Source organism: Esox lucius, chromosome 13 (assembly GCF_011004845.1).
Source record: "Esox lucius isolate fEsoLuc1 chromosome 13, fEsoLuc1.pri, whole genome shotgun sequence".
NCBI lineage: Eukaryota > Metazoa > Chordata > Actinopteri > Esociformes > Esocidae > Esox > Esox lucius.
Window position 1 is genome coordinate 29326618 of NC_047581.1, and position 18022 is coordinate 29344639.

The 18022-nt window shown below is 45.5% G+C and overlaps 2 protein-coding genes across 3 annotated transcripts; both read right to left on the bottom strand.

Moving 5' to 3' along the window:
- Nucleotides 1–3678: 3678 nt before the first annotated feature.
- Nucleotides 3679–16741, bottom strand: snx18a (sorting nexin 18a). Of its 2 annotated transcripts, none has more exons than XM_010876974.5 (3): nt 15199–16741; nt 14525–14994; nt 3679–5615 (listed from the first exon to the last, which is right to left on the bottom strand). In XM_010876974.5, the coding sequence occupies exons 1-3, from the start codon at nt 16254–16256 to the stop codon at nt 5362–5364; spliced, it is 1782 nt and encodes a 593-aa protein (XP_010875276.2). In that variant the 5' UTR covers nt 16257–16741; the 3' UTR covers nt 3679–5361. The 2 variants fall into 2 exon arrangements, with proteins under 2 accessions (XP_010875276.2, XP_019908418.2); XM_020052859.3 differs by lacking the exon at nt 3679–5615 and adding an exon at nt 12360–13316.
- Nucleotides 16742–16825: 84 nt separating this feature from the next.
- hspb3 (heat shock protein, alpha-crystallin-related, b3) lies at nt 16826–17726 on the bottom strand. Its single transcript, XM_034296715.1, has one exon. It carries the CDS (start codon nt 17724–17726, stop codon nt 17283–17285), a length of 444 nt encoding a protein of 147 aa, XP_034152606.1. The 3' UTR covers nt 16826–17282.
- Between the last annotated feature and the right edge of the window lie 296 nt (nt 17727–18022).

Genomic DNA, 18022 nt, shown 5'->3' on the forward strand with positions numbered 1-18022 from the left:
GCAGCAGTATGAGAAATGGAGAAAAAAGTAGTTTTGGGTAAGAGCGTCTGTTAAATAATATGAAAATACCTATCTTGTACAAGAGCAACATTTTCTTTCCCGTTGTTGTGCAATAGTTTTTGCCTCTCTGCCATGTCCTTATCTCTGCCTTTACAACAGATGAGAAAGGAAACAACCGAGTTGAACGTGTGACAGGACATTGTCAGGAGCCAGCTGACCCCATTCCACAGGACCAGAGGTAGAAAGTGTGTCAGAATGTCAGCCTCCAGGGCATTCAAGGAAATGGCTTCCAGATGCTTTCCAACAGCAGGAAAACAAATGTGACACAATACAACTGTATATGAGCTAGAGCCACAGAAAGAAAGATGAAGCGACTGAAACAAAAGTGTTATTCTATGTCAAAGACAGTTTACAGTAATTTAACATTAATTACAGGGTTCGTATACAATTCAAACAAGACTGAGCTGTTTAAACATACTTTTTACTTTTCATGTCATCTGTTAAGATGGCTGCTTAGTTCCTAAGTCTTTACTTTTGGGCTGCTTCTCTGTTGTAAGAGTATCGATGTCCTATGAATGTCTCACGAAACCCTTGGTGCAAATTCATTACATGTTGGTGTTGTCATTTTGTTATTTGGAAGCGACAGTCTAGACTCTAACGCTGTGTCACTTCAAATACATTTTTCATATGCACAGCAGACACAAACTACCAGTGCAAGTAAATACTTGCAAGTTGATCTCACCAACAAAAAAAATAAAAGCTCAATGGAATACATATATACAAGAAATTACAGAAGTGAATGGTTATAGATTGGTGTAATGGAGAAGTATTCAACCCCGTTTTGAACTTTTCATGTTAGAAACAACATTGGCAGCAACTGAACCTGTGAGTCTGTTTCGGTAAATCTCTAAGAATGTACTACTTCTACCACAGAGGTGCAAATCTGTGGCACATTGTTGACCATACTGAGAGATGCGGGTCCAGCTGGACCAGGGAAATTGCGGACCTGGCTCAGGTCTGGACATCAAATGTATTCTGGATCAAGAAGACAACACAAAAACAAGTCAGCTCCCAGGCTAGAGCTTGGTTAACGAGGAACTGTGTCCCGATGATGACTGTGTGGGAACGGAGAGTGCAGTGAGCGGACATGGAGAGTGCAGTGAGCGGGCACGGAAAGTGCATTGAGCAGGCACGGAATGCTGTGAGCGGGCATGGAGAGTGCATTCTGCCGCTGATCGGCTCACATGTTGACCAAATCAGTCTTGAGATCCTTCCTTAGATTACTGAATTCCTGCCCCACCCCACCGAGATGAAGACAGGGACATAGCCTGAGAACAGGAGCTTAGCTTTGATCTGGTTGCTTATAATGTTGCAGGTCAATCACTGGATATTATTACTGGATATAATCACTGGATATTAGACCAAACACCTGTGTGTCATGGAGTTGACCAAGAAATAGCATTATAAAACTGGAGTACATATGCTATGCAGGTGTGTGTTGTATGAGCTCGTTTTGTCTCGGCTATTTGCATCTAACCCTAATCCCTCACCACAAACAAAAATGAATTTGTGCTGCAAACACTTCTCACCAGAACAGGTTTCATAATCTCCACAGATCTCTGAGAATGTCCTCAAAACATTTTAAGCTAAATTCCATTGTCACATTGTTATGGTCATTTCCTACCATCACCAGAGTTGATAAAGGCCTCCCTACACTCTGATTTGATTCAGGAAGTCGCAATAGGAAGTGAACACTCCACACACCAAGTAATGCCCTACTCCCCATGTAGCGAATCATTCTGACAAACCCCTAAATAGGGAATAGTATACCATTCAGAACACCGATCTCAGATTTCCTCACCCTCAACCGAATGTTTTGGCTTCACTAACAGGAAGTAGTGGCACGAAACACAGGGGTTTCTTTGGAAGGAATTCCTCTGATGTTTTACAGAAGTACTGCTTTTTTACCTTCTCAATGAGGTGTGAAGGATTTGAATCCATATGGAGAGACAAACGACATGTAAGGGAGCAACAGGTGCCTTCCCGAATGACACCCTGCTCCCTTTGTAGTGAGCTGTTTTCTGACCAGTCCCGTGGGTAAATCGGGTGCAATTTCTTTTTCAAGTGCCGAATGTTATGATCCCACATCCTCTGGACAAGCACTCAGAGGAATCTAATATTTTTCTTATAAACTACTCTGTCAGTCTTGCACTGTCTGGCAGAAGGGAACCAAAGGGAAACTGCTGCTAGTCAGGGTTGAATGTGTATACACGGAACCCTTCAATGGGCGGAGCCATACTGGAATCCTCTCAAGAGACTTATGACATGTTCAGGCGCTAATAATTAAAAACAAACCTTAAAGACAATCTGAGTAGTGGGGATTTCTTACTGTATGTTTTTTCTAACTGTACACACTGTATATGCTACAATACAACTCTTCACAGCCTCTGATGTGGATAACATCTTACAATACCAACGAAGAAAAGGTCAGTGAAACAAAAAACCCCACTAGGCTTTGTGTGCCTTAATACTGGAGACATTCAGCAAGAGCGGATTCATTTGTTTGTTTTTCTGTGGAGTTCATTGTTCTAGAATGTGAGGAGTTTGTCCGCACTCAGCAGATTCCATCTGGAAACAGGCTCTGGTCTGTTTTCAATTTCTGTCCATCTTTTGGGCCTCGGCCAGCCTTTGATACTCCCTGCGCCCCACGAGGAACCCTGGACACAGTTAGCAGACCTACAGGCAGCATGGGAGCCACTTCTAGTAGAAGTGAAGGAGCCGACCTGGTGACAGTTAGCAGGCTGAGCTAGGCTGTTTTCATTAGTGCAGGGTGCTATAGTGCTGCAGAACCCATGTTTTTTTAATATATCGACCCTAGATAAAACCTACTACAACCATGGCAATACTATTCAAAAACCTACCACTACTACCAGGCTGGACTCGATACAGTATTAAAACTTTCAACAACAACAACAACCACGCTGGTACTGCACAAAAACCTACTACTACTGTCAGGGAACCCATATTTCACATATCCCACTGAATTAGAAGTGTATATCTCTTATGAAACTGATTAGGGCAGCTCGTTTTGGTCTTTAAACGTTTTGCACACTTACACACTTATTTTCTCCAATTCTCTAAACACACAAGATGTTTAAACAATCCTGCCAACGGATAACCAATGAATAACATACCATGTACACTGCAAATATTTCTGAATATCAACAACTTTCAGAAATTATACAGAGAAATGATTCACAGAACATACCAACACATTCATTGAAAAGATTTTGGCTAAAGCCGTGTTCCAGACATGTTGGACGATGTGTGCTTGGCAGGTCCGTCTTGTCATCATCGCTGGCATCGAGAAACACTGGGCAGATGCCGAAGTTGGCCACCATGATCCTGAGCCAGGCAGCCAGCAGGTCTGTGGGCCTAGCTAGATTACGTGATCCCGAACCAGGCAGAAGGTCTGTGGGCCTAGGTAGATTATGTGATGCCGAGAAGGGGAGCAGGTCGGTGGGCCCTGCTAGATTTCATGATCCCAAGCCAGGCAGCAAGTCTGTGAGCCCTGCCAGATTACGTGATGCAGAACCAGGGTGCAGGTCTGCGGGTCTAGTTAGATTACATGTGAATGAATTTGGATTCCCGTGAAGAACAACACAAACAGGCAGAAACAACAGTGATCTGTGAATACTTTATTTAGGTGCCTCTGCCTCCAGACTAAACGGTTTGTGACGCCACCACCGGCACATTTAAGTTAAACAAGCAGCGAGGCCTGCTGAGGTGTCCCGATCTGCAACCTAAATGTCACCCGAATCCCTATTTAGTGCATCACATTTGATCTGATCTATTTGGGCTCCAGCCAAATGTAGTGCAAAAAATAGCTTGTGATTTGAGCAGGATTAACGATCTGCACTCGATAGAAAGACTGCATTCAACACAGGTAAGGAAGGATCTCCCTAGTGCATTCTCCCAAACTCAGTCCCGGTGACACAAAAGCATGCATATCCTGGAGAACGGTCTGTCAACAAACTGAACCCAACCTAAAAAAAAAAAAGAAGATATATACATTTCTGAGCATTTTGAATAGTTTTAAAATAAGCTTAAAACGTCATTTCAGGGTGGGCTAAAATGCCCGGTCCGTTTCAGTTGTGAGTCAGGCCATTTCCATTTGAGAGTCCTGTTGCGCTCCAGGGCTCAGCGGAGTTCTCCAGTTGGTGTCGACGCCTTGCGGTCCACAGTATGGACCCCAAAACTGCAGCAAGACCATATAAATGAAAGCTGTCCGTGTAGCATTAATCCTCGCCGTAAGATGCCCGCGAGCCCCATCAGGGTGAACCACTGGACAACAGCCCGCTGGGCTCCACGAGGAGCCCCAAATCAGGCTTCAGCGAGGCACTTGGTCCAATGACGGACCACGTCCCTCTAATCAGACAAACACAGGAGCTCGTCCAAAAGCGTCTCACGATTCAAGAGAATCTTTTGATCAATAAGATAGCGAAAAACCAGAGTGTAGCAAAAACAAAATAAGACAAATATATTTATGTAATTATATAAACCTTTAAAATGGAAGTTAAAGTTACAACCCAAGAAAGACAATCAAGAAAAGGCACAGGTGAAGACAGTGGTGACACCTGACTGGTTGTCGTGCCAAAGAGGGTTCTGCTCAGGTTAGGAATAGCCGCACTGATTACAGGCCAAATAGCATCCTATTCTCAACACAGTGAGAACAGGCTGCCATTTAGAACACACGCTATGAAGGTCTGAAGTGTTACTAGAAGGCAGTGTTTAAACTGTTTACCAGGGTAGAGCACACCAACAACCACTCTTATGTTAACAGGCCACTTCGACGGAAATAAGTCACTGTCAGTTTATGTTGAAAGTTAACTTATTGACACTTCGTTAAAACCACTGGATTTAGGCTTCACAGTGAGATTTATAAGGCTAAAAACACCATTCCTTCAATGCGTTGCATGACAGCAGCAGTAGATAAACAAATGTACATACTGTATATAACCCTTGTCCTTCTGTCAAGTAGTGACCTAAATAATAGCACCCACCCACAGGACTATGACACAAACCAACCACCATCACCCCCTGTTATTCAATACATAGCAAACAGCCAGCCACTTTTTCCCTTGTCGTTAACCAACATGTACAGAAGCCAAAGACTTGGTGATCTTTCAACTTTCCTGAGCAGGAAATGTTCACCTGGGGTTTCCACGACTGGCTGGCTGAGGGATGTCAAGGGATAGATCCGGACCTATATTAGACCATCAGGAAGGTTTGAGCTGAGATATCAACCAATCAGTTTGTGGTTGCTCAGCTCTAGGCCAATAAGGGATGTCCCTCTCTCCTCTAGGCATTATCGTACTTCTGCAGGGCTTCCTCGAGTTTGCCGGTGATCTTCTGGAAGAATCCGATCTGCTCCGTCAGATACTGCTGCATCTGGGCCTTGAAGTCCCTCACACGGATCTGGTGAAAGTGCTGGATCTCTGCCAGTGTGGCAAAGGAGATAATGTTGCAGCGCTCTTTCACTCCTTCGGCCTGTGGCGTGTCCATCTTGCCTTCCTCCACGTGTTTCTGTGACTCCTTCACCTTGGTTAGTGCACCTGGAGTGGGGAGGAGAGGACAGAATCATGGTTTACAGGAGGAAATGTAACGACAGTTTGCTGCAGGGTCAAAGATTAACACCTGCTAAACGCCAAATGCGGGTAGATTTTCCGTTTGACGAGTAAATCTCAGAAGGCTTTCCACGACACTGGCAGGTAAATATTTGTACCAAAATAGTCATGTATTTACATGGCATGATGGCTTGGAGGAAATTACGCTTGCCAGCCACAGACAGTCTCCAGTGCTCCTAGCTTCACAGCACTATTTACGTACGGAACAAGCTACTCGATGGTGCTCACTTGCCACCCGAACGGCGGTTTACTGGGGGGAAACGGAACGGCGGTTTACTGGGGGGAAACGGAACGGCGGTTTACTGGGGGGAAACGGAACGGCGGTTTACTGGGGGGAAACGGAACGGCGGTTTACTGGGGGGAAACGGAACGGCGGTTTACTGGGGGGAAACGGAACGGCGGTTTACTGGGGGGAAACGGAACGGCGGTTTACTGGGGGGAAACGGAACGGCGGTTTACAGGATGACATGGAACAATGGTTTACTGTAGGAAATAGAAGCATGACAATCGCAACCACTTAACATCTGTAGGGTCGGCAGGTAGCCTGCTTAGAGCACAGGGACAGTAATTAAAAGGATACTACATCAAATCCCAGATAAATGTGTTCCTCCCTTGGGCAAAGCAATTAACTATAATTAACACAAACAGTTAAATAAGGGAAATTGCATTTCATCAAGAGAACAGTCTGACAGCAAGTCAAAGTTACGTAAGTGATACTACAACTTTTCAACGACAGTGTATAACATTAACAATGTGTAAAAATGTAAAGATGCATTCCACAACTTTTGGCCAAAACGTGTTGAGCCAAAAATAATCCCTGAAAATGTATCCCCGATATATGCACTGCATCATCAAAACTTCAAGGCTTACTGAGGTATGATAGTGATTCTGCTATATGTATTATGCACATAAAAACAACATATTACACATCCAGGCCAAAATGGGCGGTTTAAAAAAAATATTTTATACTGGAACCAAAAATAATCCCCAGATTCCTGGCATGAACTAAGTGTTCCCATCTGCCAGAGAAATCTTGACTGGGCCTCATTGGGCATTGTTACAGCCCATGAGAATGAGCTGAAAGGGGAACTACAGCTAAAAATACCAGTGTATTACATGAAGGCCTGGGGTGGATTCTGGAGACTGGAGTGCAGGTCCATTTTAGGGGTTTAAAAACCCAAGAGACAGTTTGAGCCATTGCATGGCTCAATGGTAATGCTTTGATAACACTAAATATAGCGGAGTCTTGGCCACTGCCAGAAGTGTAATAGAACAAAAAAGGTTTCTGCTGGTCCACTAGTCTACCGCTGTCCGTCTGTGTTCCGGTCCACTAGTCTACCGCTGTCCGTCTGTGTTCCGGTCCACTAGTCTACCGCTGTCCGTCTGTGTTCCGGTCCACTAGTCTACCCCTGTCCGTCTGTGTTCCGGTCCACTAGTCTACCGCTGTCCGTCTGTGTGCCGGTCCGTTAGTAGTAGAAACACAAAACTGAATATGATGGAGCAAAACATTTCACATCTGAACCAATGGCCTGGTCTCCCTCCAGTCTACTTATCTTACTCAGATTAGGCTAGGCAAAGAGGTTTCCAAACCTTTTCCGCTTGAGACTGACAGTTTTCCCATGATGACGCAAACCACCCTGCAACATCCTGATTACGAAGAAATAGGATCCATTGAACAAATATGGTGAAATTGACAATGTACTGTCCCCTAATTTAGCAGCCAATCTGGTAGTAGTAGCTACAAGATACATTTCAAAAAAGGCCAATAACAGTGACCCAGGTCCAACTGTAGGTTCATTGCACACTTAGCCGTCTTTGCCCTTTACATATTTGGCGATACTATTTACAGAAAGGTTACCAAAGTGATCAAATGACACAAAGATTAGATTTTGCAAAGATTTATTATTCAGAAATGCATGTTCAAAGTGTGAAAAACACTACAATGCTGTCTATAATAGCGGGTGTCGCCCCCTGTAGGCTGAAATAAATTAGACTTTTCTTGAAACAGTCTATCAGTCTCTTACATAAACTGGGAGGAATATCTTAACATCACTGCTTCAACTGTATGACGTTTGGGGGCTATCTTGCGTGCATGGCCCGCTTCAAGTCCCCGCACAAAATTTGGATAGGATTGAGATCTGGGCTTTGACTCTGCCATTCCAAAACCCTCCATCTCCATTCTGTTGTAACTTTGCTGGTTTGTTTTGGGTCATTGTCCTGTTGCAAGACCCACGTTCGGTTCAGCTTCAGGTTTTGGACAGACGGCCTCAAATTCTCCTAGAGAATTCTCTGGTACAATATGGAATTCGTGGTTGAATCAATGATGGCAAGTCAACAAGGCAGAGGTGGAAAAGCAGCCCAAAACCATAATGCCACCACCATGATGCTTTGTATTTGGTATGAGGTTCTTCTGTTCTAAAGGCATTCATTGTGTCAGACATGGCGTCTGGCACTACAGCCATAGATCTTTTTTTTTTTTTTTAATAGTTGACATATGCACTTGGACACTGACGGCAGCAAGAGAGGCCTGAAGAAGCCTTGATATCATCCTGGGGTTCTTCGAGACTTCTATAAGCTTGATTCGGTTAGCTGCTGGGGTAAATTAAAATACAGCAACCACACCAGACTGATAGACCAGAACACGAAGACAGTGACCAACAAATTCCTCGAAAGAAAGCCACCCTTTCCTCCCATCTCTTTCTCATGTCAAGCTGACCACAGAAACTACAGACACTTCTCTCACTCAGGACAGCCTTCAGGGTCATGTGATGTATTTCAATCCTATTGGTTTATTCAAGCAACATCCAAGCAGGGTCGCCTGTAGCTAAGTGAGTGGACCATAAAGCTTGCAATGCTGGGTTTCAATTCCCACAGGGGGATGGGTGTCTGCTAAATGGAGATTAATGGTCAAGGTAATGAAAACACAGTGGTTGGTTCAAAAAGGGAGTAAAATACCCAGATAATTTCCTGAAGAGCAAATGTTCTGTAGGTTCTAATGTAGCAAACTATTCTATTCTGATAATTAGCTGGACGGAACGCTAAATCAGTTTAGTAACAACTAGGGTTGGACCTTCAGGAACTGGGTTGGGTAGCCCGGTACCAAACTACCCAAACATTGTCAGAGAACTAAATAACACTACTTCCTCTTAGTATGAAGATCCCACAAGATCCTACATGAAAATGAACAGTGGTGTTACAAACTGAATTTGCCTTTGTAGGCAGGGTTTGACCTTTACAGACCAGTGTTTTAATTGGCTGGGTTAATTATTTTGACACCAGTGTTCTAATTGTCAGAATTTGACATTTACAAGACCATGATTTTAAAACTAAACTAAAATAGTTAGTTGACTGACCTACCGCTAGCAGCTATGTTCTAGTTCCCTTTTCTCTTTTGGGGTGGAAGCATCAACCAAGACCTACAATAAAACAGACTATGATAGCTTTGGTCAACAAAACAGCGACTATGATAGCTTAGGTCAACAAAACAGGGACTATGATAGCTTAAGGCAATACAGCTCGGGCTACAATATTTGTTGACAAAGGTCAAGGGTAGCTCATTTCTGAAAACCAGGTCAGTGTGTATCTGCCCTCAAATTTCATACAATGACATTGTGCAACAATTGTTGAGGATGTGTTGTAATTCAGTGAAGTCGTTCACCATACGTAATGTCCTATGTCGAAATGGAGAGACGTGGTTGATCAGTTATTGACAGGATGAGTATTTATCGGTCAATCGTCAGTTGAAAGAAAGTAAACATGATGACACTGCACTATTACATCTGCCCACCCGCTAAGACATCATAAGGAACAGGAAATAGCTGTTCTTGGACTAGGTCCTTATTTCTTTCTCAATGTCATGAGCAACAAAGTGACCACTTGGCACGACATGTGGATTTGGTCAAGCTTACAACAAATTTTTAGCACTATGGATCTCTTTTTGTATCCAGACTTAAAACTACACAAACAAACCAAAAGAAACGCTGAACAAAAGAATGAATATCTACACCTATTCTGTTTCCTGGCACGGTCTCTGTGTCACTGCTAGATTTTACAGAGAAGCAGTACATTCCTCTAATGACAGAAAGAGACAAAGGGCCAGAGAGCGAGAGGGATCCATTTCCTGATCAGTTCATTCTGAAAATGGACCAAAGTGGAAACTGTATCTTCAACCAACACAGGGCAGGTAACCAAGGTCTGTCATCATTCCCCCAAACCATTTCAGGTTTGACAAAATGTATTTCAATATGCCACCACAAAGCGTGTGCGCGCACATGCACACACCTGCACGCACAGCACAGGGTTTGGCATAGCTGCACCACAACAGAGGCGGAACTAGATTCTATAGCCTTCCTCAACAACAGTATTCCTTCACAACAGAGACAGAGCTATGCTGAAAACAAAGAGAAGGTGGTTCGCAAGTGCCCCATTTTAGCCATCAGTCAACACAAGTGATGAAGGACCTACCGTCTTGGCGGATCAATAGTGTTCTGCAGCCTGCAGGGAGGCTCACACGACCCTGGTTATCTCCAGTAGGACCGAGAGATAAGGGGCTGTCAGATCCCAGGCTAGAATCAAAGATATTGTCCAGTAGTTCTAAAACAGGAAAGCCAAATGATTCTTGGATGTGAATTCCTATATCTATGCATTTGGTGAAGGGTTTTAATCTTGTGTGTGTCAGTCAGTCTATGCATCCTGACAGTCAGTCGTCCAGTCTATGTAGCCTGACAGACAGTCTATGCATCCTGACAGTCAGTCGTCCAGTCTATGTAGCCTGACAGACAGTCTATGCATCCTGACAGTCAGTCGTCCAGTCTATGTAGCCTGACAGTCGATCGTTCAGTCTATGTAGCCTGACAGTCGATGCTGCCTGACAGTCATTCGTTCAGTCTATGTAGCCTGACAGTCGATGCTGCCTGACAGTCATTCGTTCAGTCTATGTAGCCTGACAGTCAATGCTGCCTGACAGTCAATCGTTCAGTCTATGCATCCTGACAGTCAATCGTTCAGTCTATGTAGCCTGACAGTCGATGCTGCCTGACAGTCATTCGTTCAGTCTGTGCAGTGTGGCAGACAGTCAGTCTATGCGGTTAGTCAGTTTGATGCCCTGTTCAGAATGACAAATGAACACTGTCTCATGGTTCTAAAACAGTACACCCAAATGATTCCTCTATTCATGCATCATGTGAAGGCTGACACAACCCCAGCCCAGCCAAACATGGAGAAGAGCACTGAGTCAGCCAACACACACCGTTCCCCTTGTCCATTTAGCGGCCTTATCCCTGGGTGGAACTGTGGCACTGCAACGGGGCAGATGGAGCAGAACACAAACAGAACCCACAGAACCTGTTTGAGGCATTCTGTGTTCTACACATAGGGACCGTCTGGACTAGGCTGCTTCCCCAGGCTGAGGCTTCATAGAGTCCGTCCTAGTTCTAGAACAGGAAAGCACAGGAGCAGCAGTGTTCTAGAATACTGGACTGCTGCCTTTCATGCTTTTTCAAATTGTCAGCACGGCTGAAGCTGTCAACCCATTCAAATTGATGGAGGACACACAGCAGAGCCCTGCCGGATGGGAAATGTGGCGATGTGCGCAAATGTGGACCGCGATTTGATCACCTGACCAGAGAAGTAAATTTGTGAATGTAATTAGCAAACTGGAGATAGACTAAGCATTTTTTTACACCCCTTACCCAATATGATGTAGAGTTAAGTTAGTATGGCATGAAGTATGGTAGATTCGGCCATCACCACAGAAGGAACAAACCCATAAGGTCAGTTTTGAATTTCCTTAAAAACACCTAAATCACTACAACTCTGGAAGGGAATGACCGATCCGCATGTAACCAGGCATGCGGCACCATTGGTTGAGGTACCACAACATGATATTTTCCAGACTACGTAATTAAAAAAACCTGGCCACTGCTAACCAATTGCTTAGCGTGGGCGGGATTTAACACACAACGGCCAATAAATCAGGCACTAATAATCAGATGTTAACGGAATTTGGTGAAACGGTTCCTAAAAATGTTAGGACACGACATGCACAAGCACATTCGGATCCACCACACAGTGGCACAATGAAGACCATGTGTTCATATCTTCTAGACTATTTGATGGAGGGAGTGAACTCTGTGTGCAAGCTCAGGGATATACGTCTCATTAAACTGTAAAGTGTGATTCTATCTGACCCAGTGGTGGCGCCTTCAATGCAAACCCATGGGCTCCTCACGGACATACTGTTTCAGAGTGCAAAATATAGCATTGCAAGACATGGGCATGTGGACACAGCACACAAACTCACGCAAATCGGTTCTGGAGGAGTAGCATTGTATCATTTCAGAACGGCATGGAAAAAGTAAACACAACAGCCAGTCAGTCAGAGATTATTATTATTACTATTATAACAGTGTCCATGTGTGATCCGCCCCCTCTCTTAAAGGGGAAGTTATCAGCTAGTGCTGAGAAGGCCACTTCTATAGCGGAAACATCTGCTCTTTGAAATGTTAACGGATGTTGACTGGTCAGTGATTCTGCTCTAACACACACAGCCAGACAGGGACCACACACACCCAGACAAGACACAGACCCCCCCCCCCCCAGACAGAGACAAGATGCATGTACCCCCCCACCCAGAGACAACACACCCACCCAGACAGAGACAAGACACACACCCAACCAGACAGAGACAAGACACAGGGTTATTCCCATGGAAGGTAGCAGGCTGTTCCCATGGAAGGTAGCAGGCTGTTCCCATGGAAGGTAGCAGGCTGTTCCCATGGAAGGTAGCAGGCTGTTCCCATGGAAGGTAGCAGGCTGTTCCCATGGAAGGTCCCTGCAGTCATCTTTTCATACCACCCCGCGAAGCTACTCCGTGTGTCCGCCCTTACGACTTTGTCTCTAACATCTTTCTGCAATGCAGTTTGAGCAAAGTTTTCACAAAATTGTATCGTCAGGTGACACAATTGTCAGGCTGGCTCGAGGAGGAGCTGGAAATAGACCAGAAGGTTATGTCTAGAAGATAGCAGACTACTGTGACATTGAGATAAGACAGCTAATGCCTGGTAAGGAATTTTAACGGCCAATCCTGATTTCGGCTAAACCCCACTCAGTAGCTTCTGACACAGCAAGGTTAGGCCACAAGTCCCTCATTAGTGGACACAATAACAGGGAAACATTTCTGAACCGGTTTGGTTCAAGACAGTGGTTCCACCTCCACATTGTAACAAGCTAATAAAACAAAAAAAAACCCAACAACAACGACCATGAACTCTGAAAACAGAGAAACAGGTTTTACAACCTTTCGATGTTTGGCTGGGCGAATGCGCTCCGATTGTAAATTAACATCTGATAAAAAAAGTTACTGAACAAGTCACGTAATTGGTTTTGCAGCAGGCCGTCTGTCTACCTTTAATCCTAAACCTTGGTGAATCGAAGTAGTGGCAATGTAAGCGGGTCACTAGGTCTGTTGCATATAGTTATTTGCTGGTTGCCAGCAGTTTATGGGCCTTGAGTCCTTGAGGCACCGGGTTCTGGACTGGACTTAGCCCGTCTTTCACACTCCGGCCATTCTACTGTGTGGTGCTTCATGTCCTCCGTGTGAAGGTCAACCCGGACTCCAGCGCTGCAGGTCTTGGATAAAATAATATGGATTAAACATTGGAACCAGGTTTAATCCACATTATCCTCTAATCCTATCTAACTCCAGTGACGTGTAGCAGGGTATAATAATTTATTACATTACACCCAAGGGGACCGGCTGAAGCACAGCCCCCCATCAGACCTGGAACACAGGTAAGACGGACATCAGCTTACAGCAGCAGGAACACACAATTACAGCGACTGACTAATGTTTAAACAGAAAGTGTGTGTGTGTGTGTTTCTGTTTTAGTAATGTGTGGGAGTGTGATTGTGTGTGAAAGAGAGACAGACAAAAATGGGGGAGATGCTGTCTTTTCTAACTACCAGACATTTTTCGTTATTTAGGGTTTTAAAAGGTGTGTCATCCAAAAAGGGGTGTGCTACACACACACACACACACACAGAAAAACCCACCTGTACCATACCATGCACCATGCAGACCACGTCAGGATAACCAAAGGCTGGCTCCCATGTGATTTAAATAAAACCTTTGTGTTTGGGAGTCAATATCTCAATGCAAACATTTCCTACTCTCATGCAAACTAAGTCCAGCCCCTTGGCTGCCCTGGAGCAGATGCCAGCCCCCAATCAGTTGTTCCGACCCATCCAAACGTCAGATAATGTTGGTTCTGTGTAACCCAGGTCACGTGACACAACACTGCGTCATGGGTTGAATTCCCACTGTGGACAAGTAACAAAAATATTTGAAATGTATTCTAGATAATAGAATACATTTCAAAGATAAATAAATGTTTCTAGATAATAATGTCCGCTAATGAATGAAATGTACAACAGAGATAGATCAATGATTGACAGCCCACGCATCACATTTAATCACACCTCGATGAATCTCATGACAAATCTACACCCATTCAACTGTGCGCGCACACCTACACCTGCATTCAGCTAAACCGACAAAAGATGGATCTGTTGTTGTCACCATGTGACCACACAGCAACACCCATTCAACTGCGATCGCGCACGTCGAATGTGTCAGACAACAATGTGACGACACGGGAATTTGGTGCGGGATGATCTAGATATGCTGCAGCAAACCAGCACGAAGCACAGAGACAGACAGCACGAGACTCAGGAGACGGATAGCAACATGGCCGAACACAGCCGTCGCGACCTGAGCGCGATCGTATGTTTTGTTGGTTATATTCCCATGCAGACGGGCTATGTGTCGGCATGTTTACCTTTCTGCACGTGGATGATGTCCGGGTAGTTAGCCAGGTGGCCCTGGTACAGCTGGAGCAAATCCATCAGGGGATCCACATCCTGCTTCGGCTGCTCCGCAAAGTACTCCCCGACGGCGTCGTACGCCTCCCCGGTGAAGGCGATCGCCTGGTTCAGGCCCAGAGAGTACGCCTGCTGGTCCAGCTCGAAGGCCTGGCCCAGGACCCTGAAGGCCTGGCCCACCTTCTGGTACTCCTTCTTGAACCACGTGATCTGTTTGCGGGCGAACTCGTTGGTGGTGGCGTTCACCTGCACCACGCTTTCGTCCATCTTTTTCGTGAAGGCCCTGAAGCCGTCGATCTTGGACTCGACTTCGATCAGGTCGAGTGAGGGTCCGGAGGGCGTGGAGATGGTGAGGAAGAAGTTGGCCCCCACCATCTCATCCCTCTCGGCCTTCCTCTTCCCCTGCTTCCAGGCCTTCTCATCTGTGCTGATTGATAGAACACAGCAACAAAAGATCAGTGCTATCCGGCAGTTGAATCACAACATTCCAGGTTTCATATAGGTTTTACATAGTTCTACACGTTTTTACATGGCCCCTTTTAATGACCCAAGAACACGGTACTATTCGAAGTCCATCAGGACAACAGAGAGAGAAACATAAAGGGAGAGGACAGAAAAGCGGAGGGGCTACCTGTTGCAGGTGAGAAAGTGCTGAAAAACGTCACACTTGGAGAGGACTGGATGGCTGGTCATGTGATTCATCCACCATATCAAGCCCTTTCTCCTTTTGGAGATGAAGTCCTCCTCGAACCGTCCCGTGGCCTGCTTTTCCGGGATGTGGGGCACCGAGATGACAGGGAACTTCTCCACCAGCCGGGCATAGAGCCAGTCAAAGTGTTTATATCTCCGGTTCACTTGCGTCTGTGTGTGAGTGGGCGTCAGCTTGTACGCAATGTAGCTCTTCATTCCCTTGAACTTGGTCTGTTTAGTGGGGTCGTCGATGGTACAGGCAAAGGGGTACGGGTTCTCCTGCCACTCCGGGCCGTATTGTCCCATGACGACACAGATTTTATCCCCGTCTTTCACAAACCCGGCAGCCTCACCCAACACAAACGCCTCCCCTCCGGACTTCACAAATGTTGAAAACCTATTGAGGTTTCTACTGACCGTGGCGGAACTCTTCGCCTGCTGGGCATTGCTGCCTCTGGACACCGAGGAAGTCGACACTCTGTAGGTAGCCGGTCCGTTGGAGTCCAAGTCCCCGGAGTATCTACCTCCAACAACCCCGGGTTCGTCCGCCACCGTCGAGCTGTCGTCCCAGTCATCGTCCCAGTCATCATCGCTGCCTTGGCTGGCTTGATAAACGTGCTGCTGTTGTACCGGGATAGGCGGCGAAAATGCAGTAAAACCAGGAGAAGTTGCTGGTGTTTTGGTCAAGTTGTCAGTTTGATTCTGGATTTTATAGGAAGTGGGTTCTGCGAAGCCCCCGGCTGGAATATTGCTGTATCGTGATCCTTGGTACGTGTCGCCAGATGTGCTGTTGTTATTCAACGTGGTGCCAGTATCGCTCTTCACAACCTCGACGTAGGACGCTGGGAAGAGACCCCTCTCACCTTTGGTGTTGGATCCTTCTAGCCAGCCTTCAATGTCCTGCTCGCTGTACAGAGTCACTATTTCATTTTCCTTTACTGAAATCTCGCCGGGGTTTTCGGAATTGAAGTCGTATAAAACTCTCGCCTTGAGCGCCATAGTTCAACAGCTGGAGCGCTTAGCGCACAACAAAATACCCAGCTAGCCAGAAAACTCTCGCGGGCGAGCTATCCAAACTAGCGGCGTAGTGCGTTTTGAAGGTACATTGCTTGAAAATTCCTTCTGAAATGTCCCCTTTTCAGCCGACAAACTTCCAATCCAATGCTGCTTTGAAACTGTTGAACCGGGCAGTAAAATCTCGTTATTTCGTACAAGTTCCACTGTTCAAAATTGAAGTACTTGGTGTGTGTGTGTACACTACTGCTCTTGCTCTCTCATCGCACTCACTTCTCCCACTCGCAACAACCACACGTAACCAGTCTGAGTAATCGAGGGAGGAGCTATAGTTGGGCGGTGAACATTTTATCAGGCAACACCAATGAAACCCTAACTGTTGTAGTTGATGGGGGTGGAATTCAAGTGGAGTGATTTGATTTTCAGCACGAGATTTTAAGACGGCATTCAGTTTTTAAAATAGCCGACGTCTATATTTGAGCAATAAATTATAAACGAACAACGGTTAATTCATATTTAAACATGATCATACTTGTAATAATGTATAATGTTGATTTGCATGTTCACCTTTGCACTCTTTATTAGATTGTCAGTGTATTCATTTTACAACAACTGTCTTTCATGTGTTTGATGGTTCAAAGCTACATGTCTAACATAGAAATGCGATTCAGCTATAAATTAGCTCTCAGCTTTCTCACAAAACAGTGTAAGGACAGTGTTTAACACTTAAAAACACGATTTAGATATGAGTAAGCAAATATGCAATGGTTGAATAAATATTTCAGTAATATAATTCATTTCACAAAGTTACCCAAATCCCCCATGTTAATGACGGGTAATACTGTGGCATCAGATCAGGTCAGGCCAAACCAATTGAAAAATATTAAATTGCACATTCATTGTCAATTTCTCTCTTCCTCCTACACAGGTCTCCACTGAAGCAACCGGTCAAGTTTGTGAGTAACTCACATCCTTACCTAATCAATAACCTTCATTATCAATAGTCACTAATCAGCAGGGTTCCTCCTCTGCATCACTGGGCGTACCAACAGGTCTCCTGTTCTTTGATTCCACCACCAGTATTCCATCGTGACACAGCAGAGCCCTCAAATCCCCCGCCAGTTGCAGTTTCTCAGGCAGTGGATACTGCCTGATGAAGCTGCGGGAAACTGATCCATGTTCATCCATTCTGGCTCCATGTTGAGCCCTGATCAGGAGCCAGCCCTCGAACACCTGGATCAGGATTTCCTCAGGTCTGAACTGGGTAACGTCTAAAAGCACCTGGTAAACAGGCTCTGTCCGCAGTCCAAGCTCTACTCCTGGGTCTGCTATGGCAGGGCCAGGCAGTGCGAACAGGTCGTGGTCCTCAGCACAGGCGTCCAAATCCCTTCCTTGGAACAGGGCCTGGTGGCGAACAGGGATGTTCACCCAGTGGGTTATGCAGACCGTATCCATGGTTCTGTGTCCCCGAAACCCTCTCTCGTGTCGCTGCGGAATGACCAGGGCGAACTTGGCGGTCAGCTAAAAAATAAAAAACGAGACAAACCATTTTTCTCTAAAACCAGTGTCCGGGCTACAAACCAGGGAGACAACGGAAGACAGAGAAGATACCGGTAAAGAACACTGAAAGCTGTCTTTAAACGCTTCTATTCAAACCCACCGGTCTCCCACTGCTGGTCGGTCACACATCCACATCCACCCGTTGTGTCCCCAGAGCAGGGCAGAGTACTGGGTCTAGCGTCGGGCAGAGG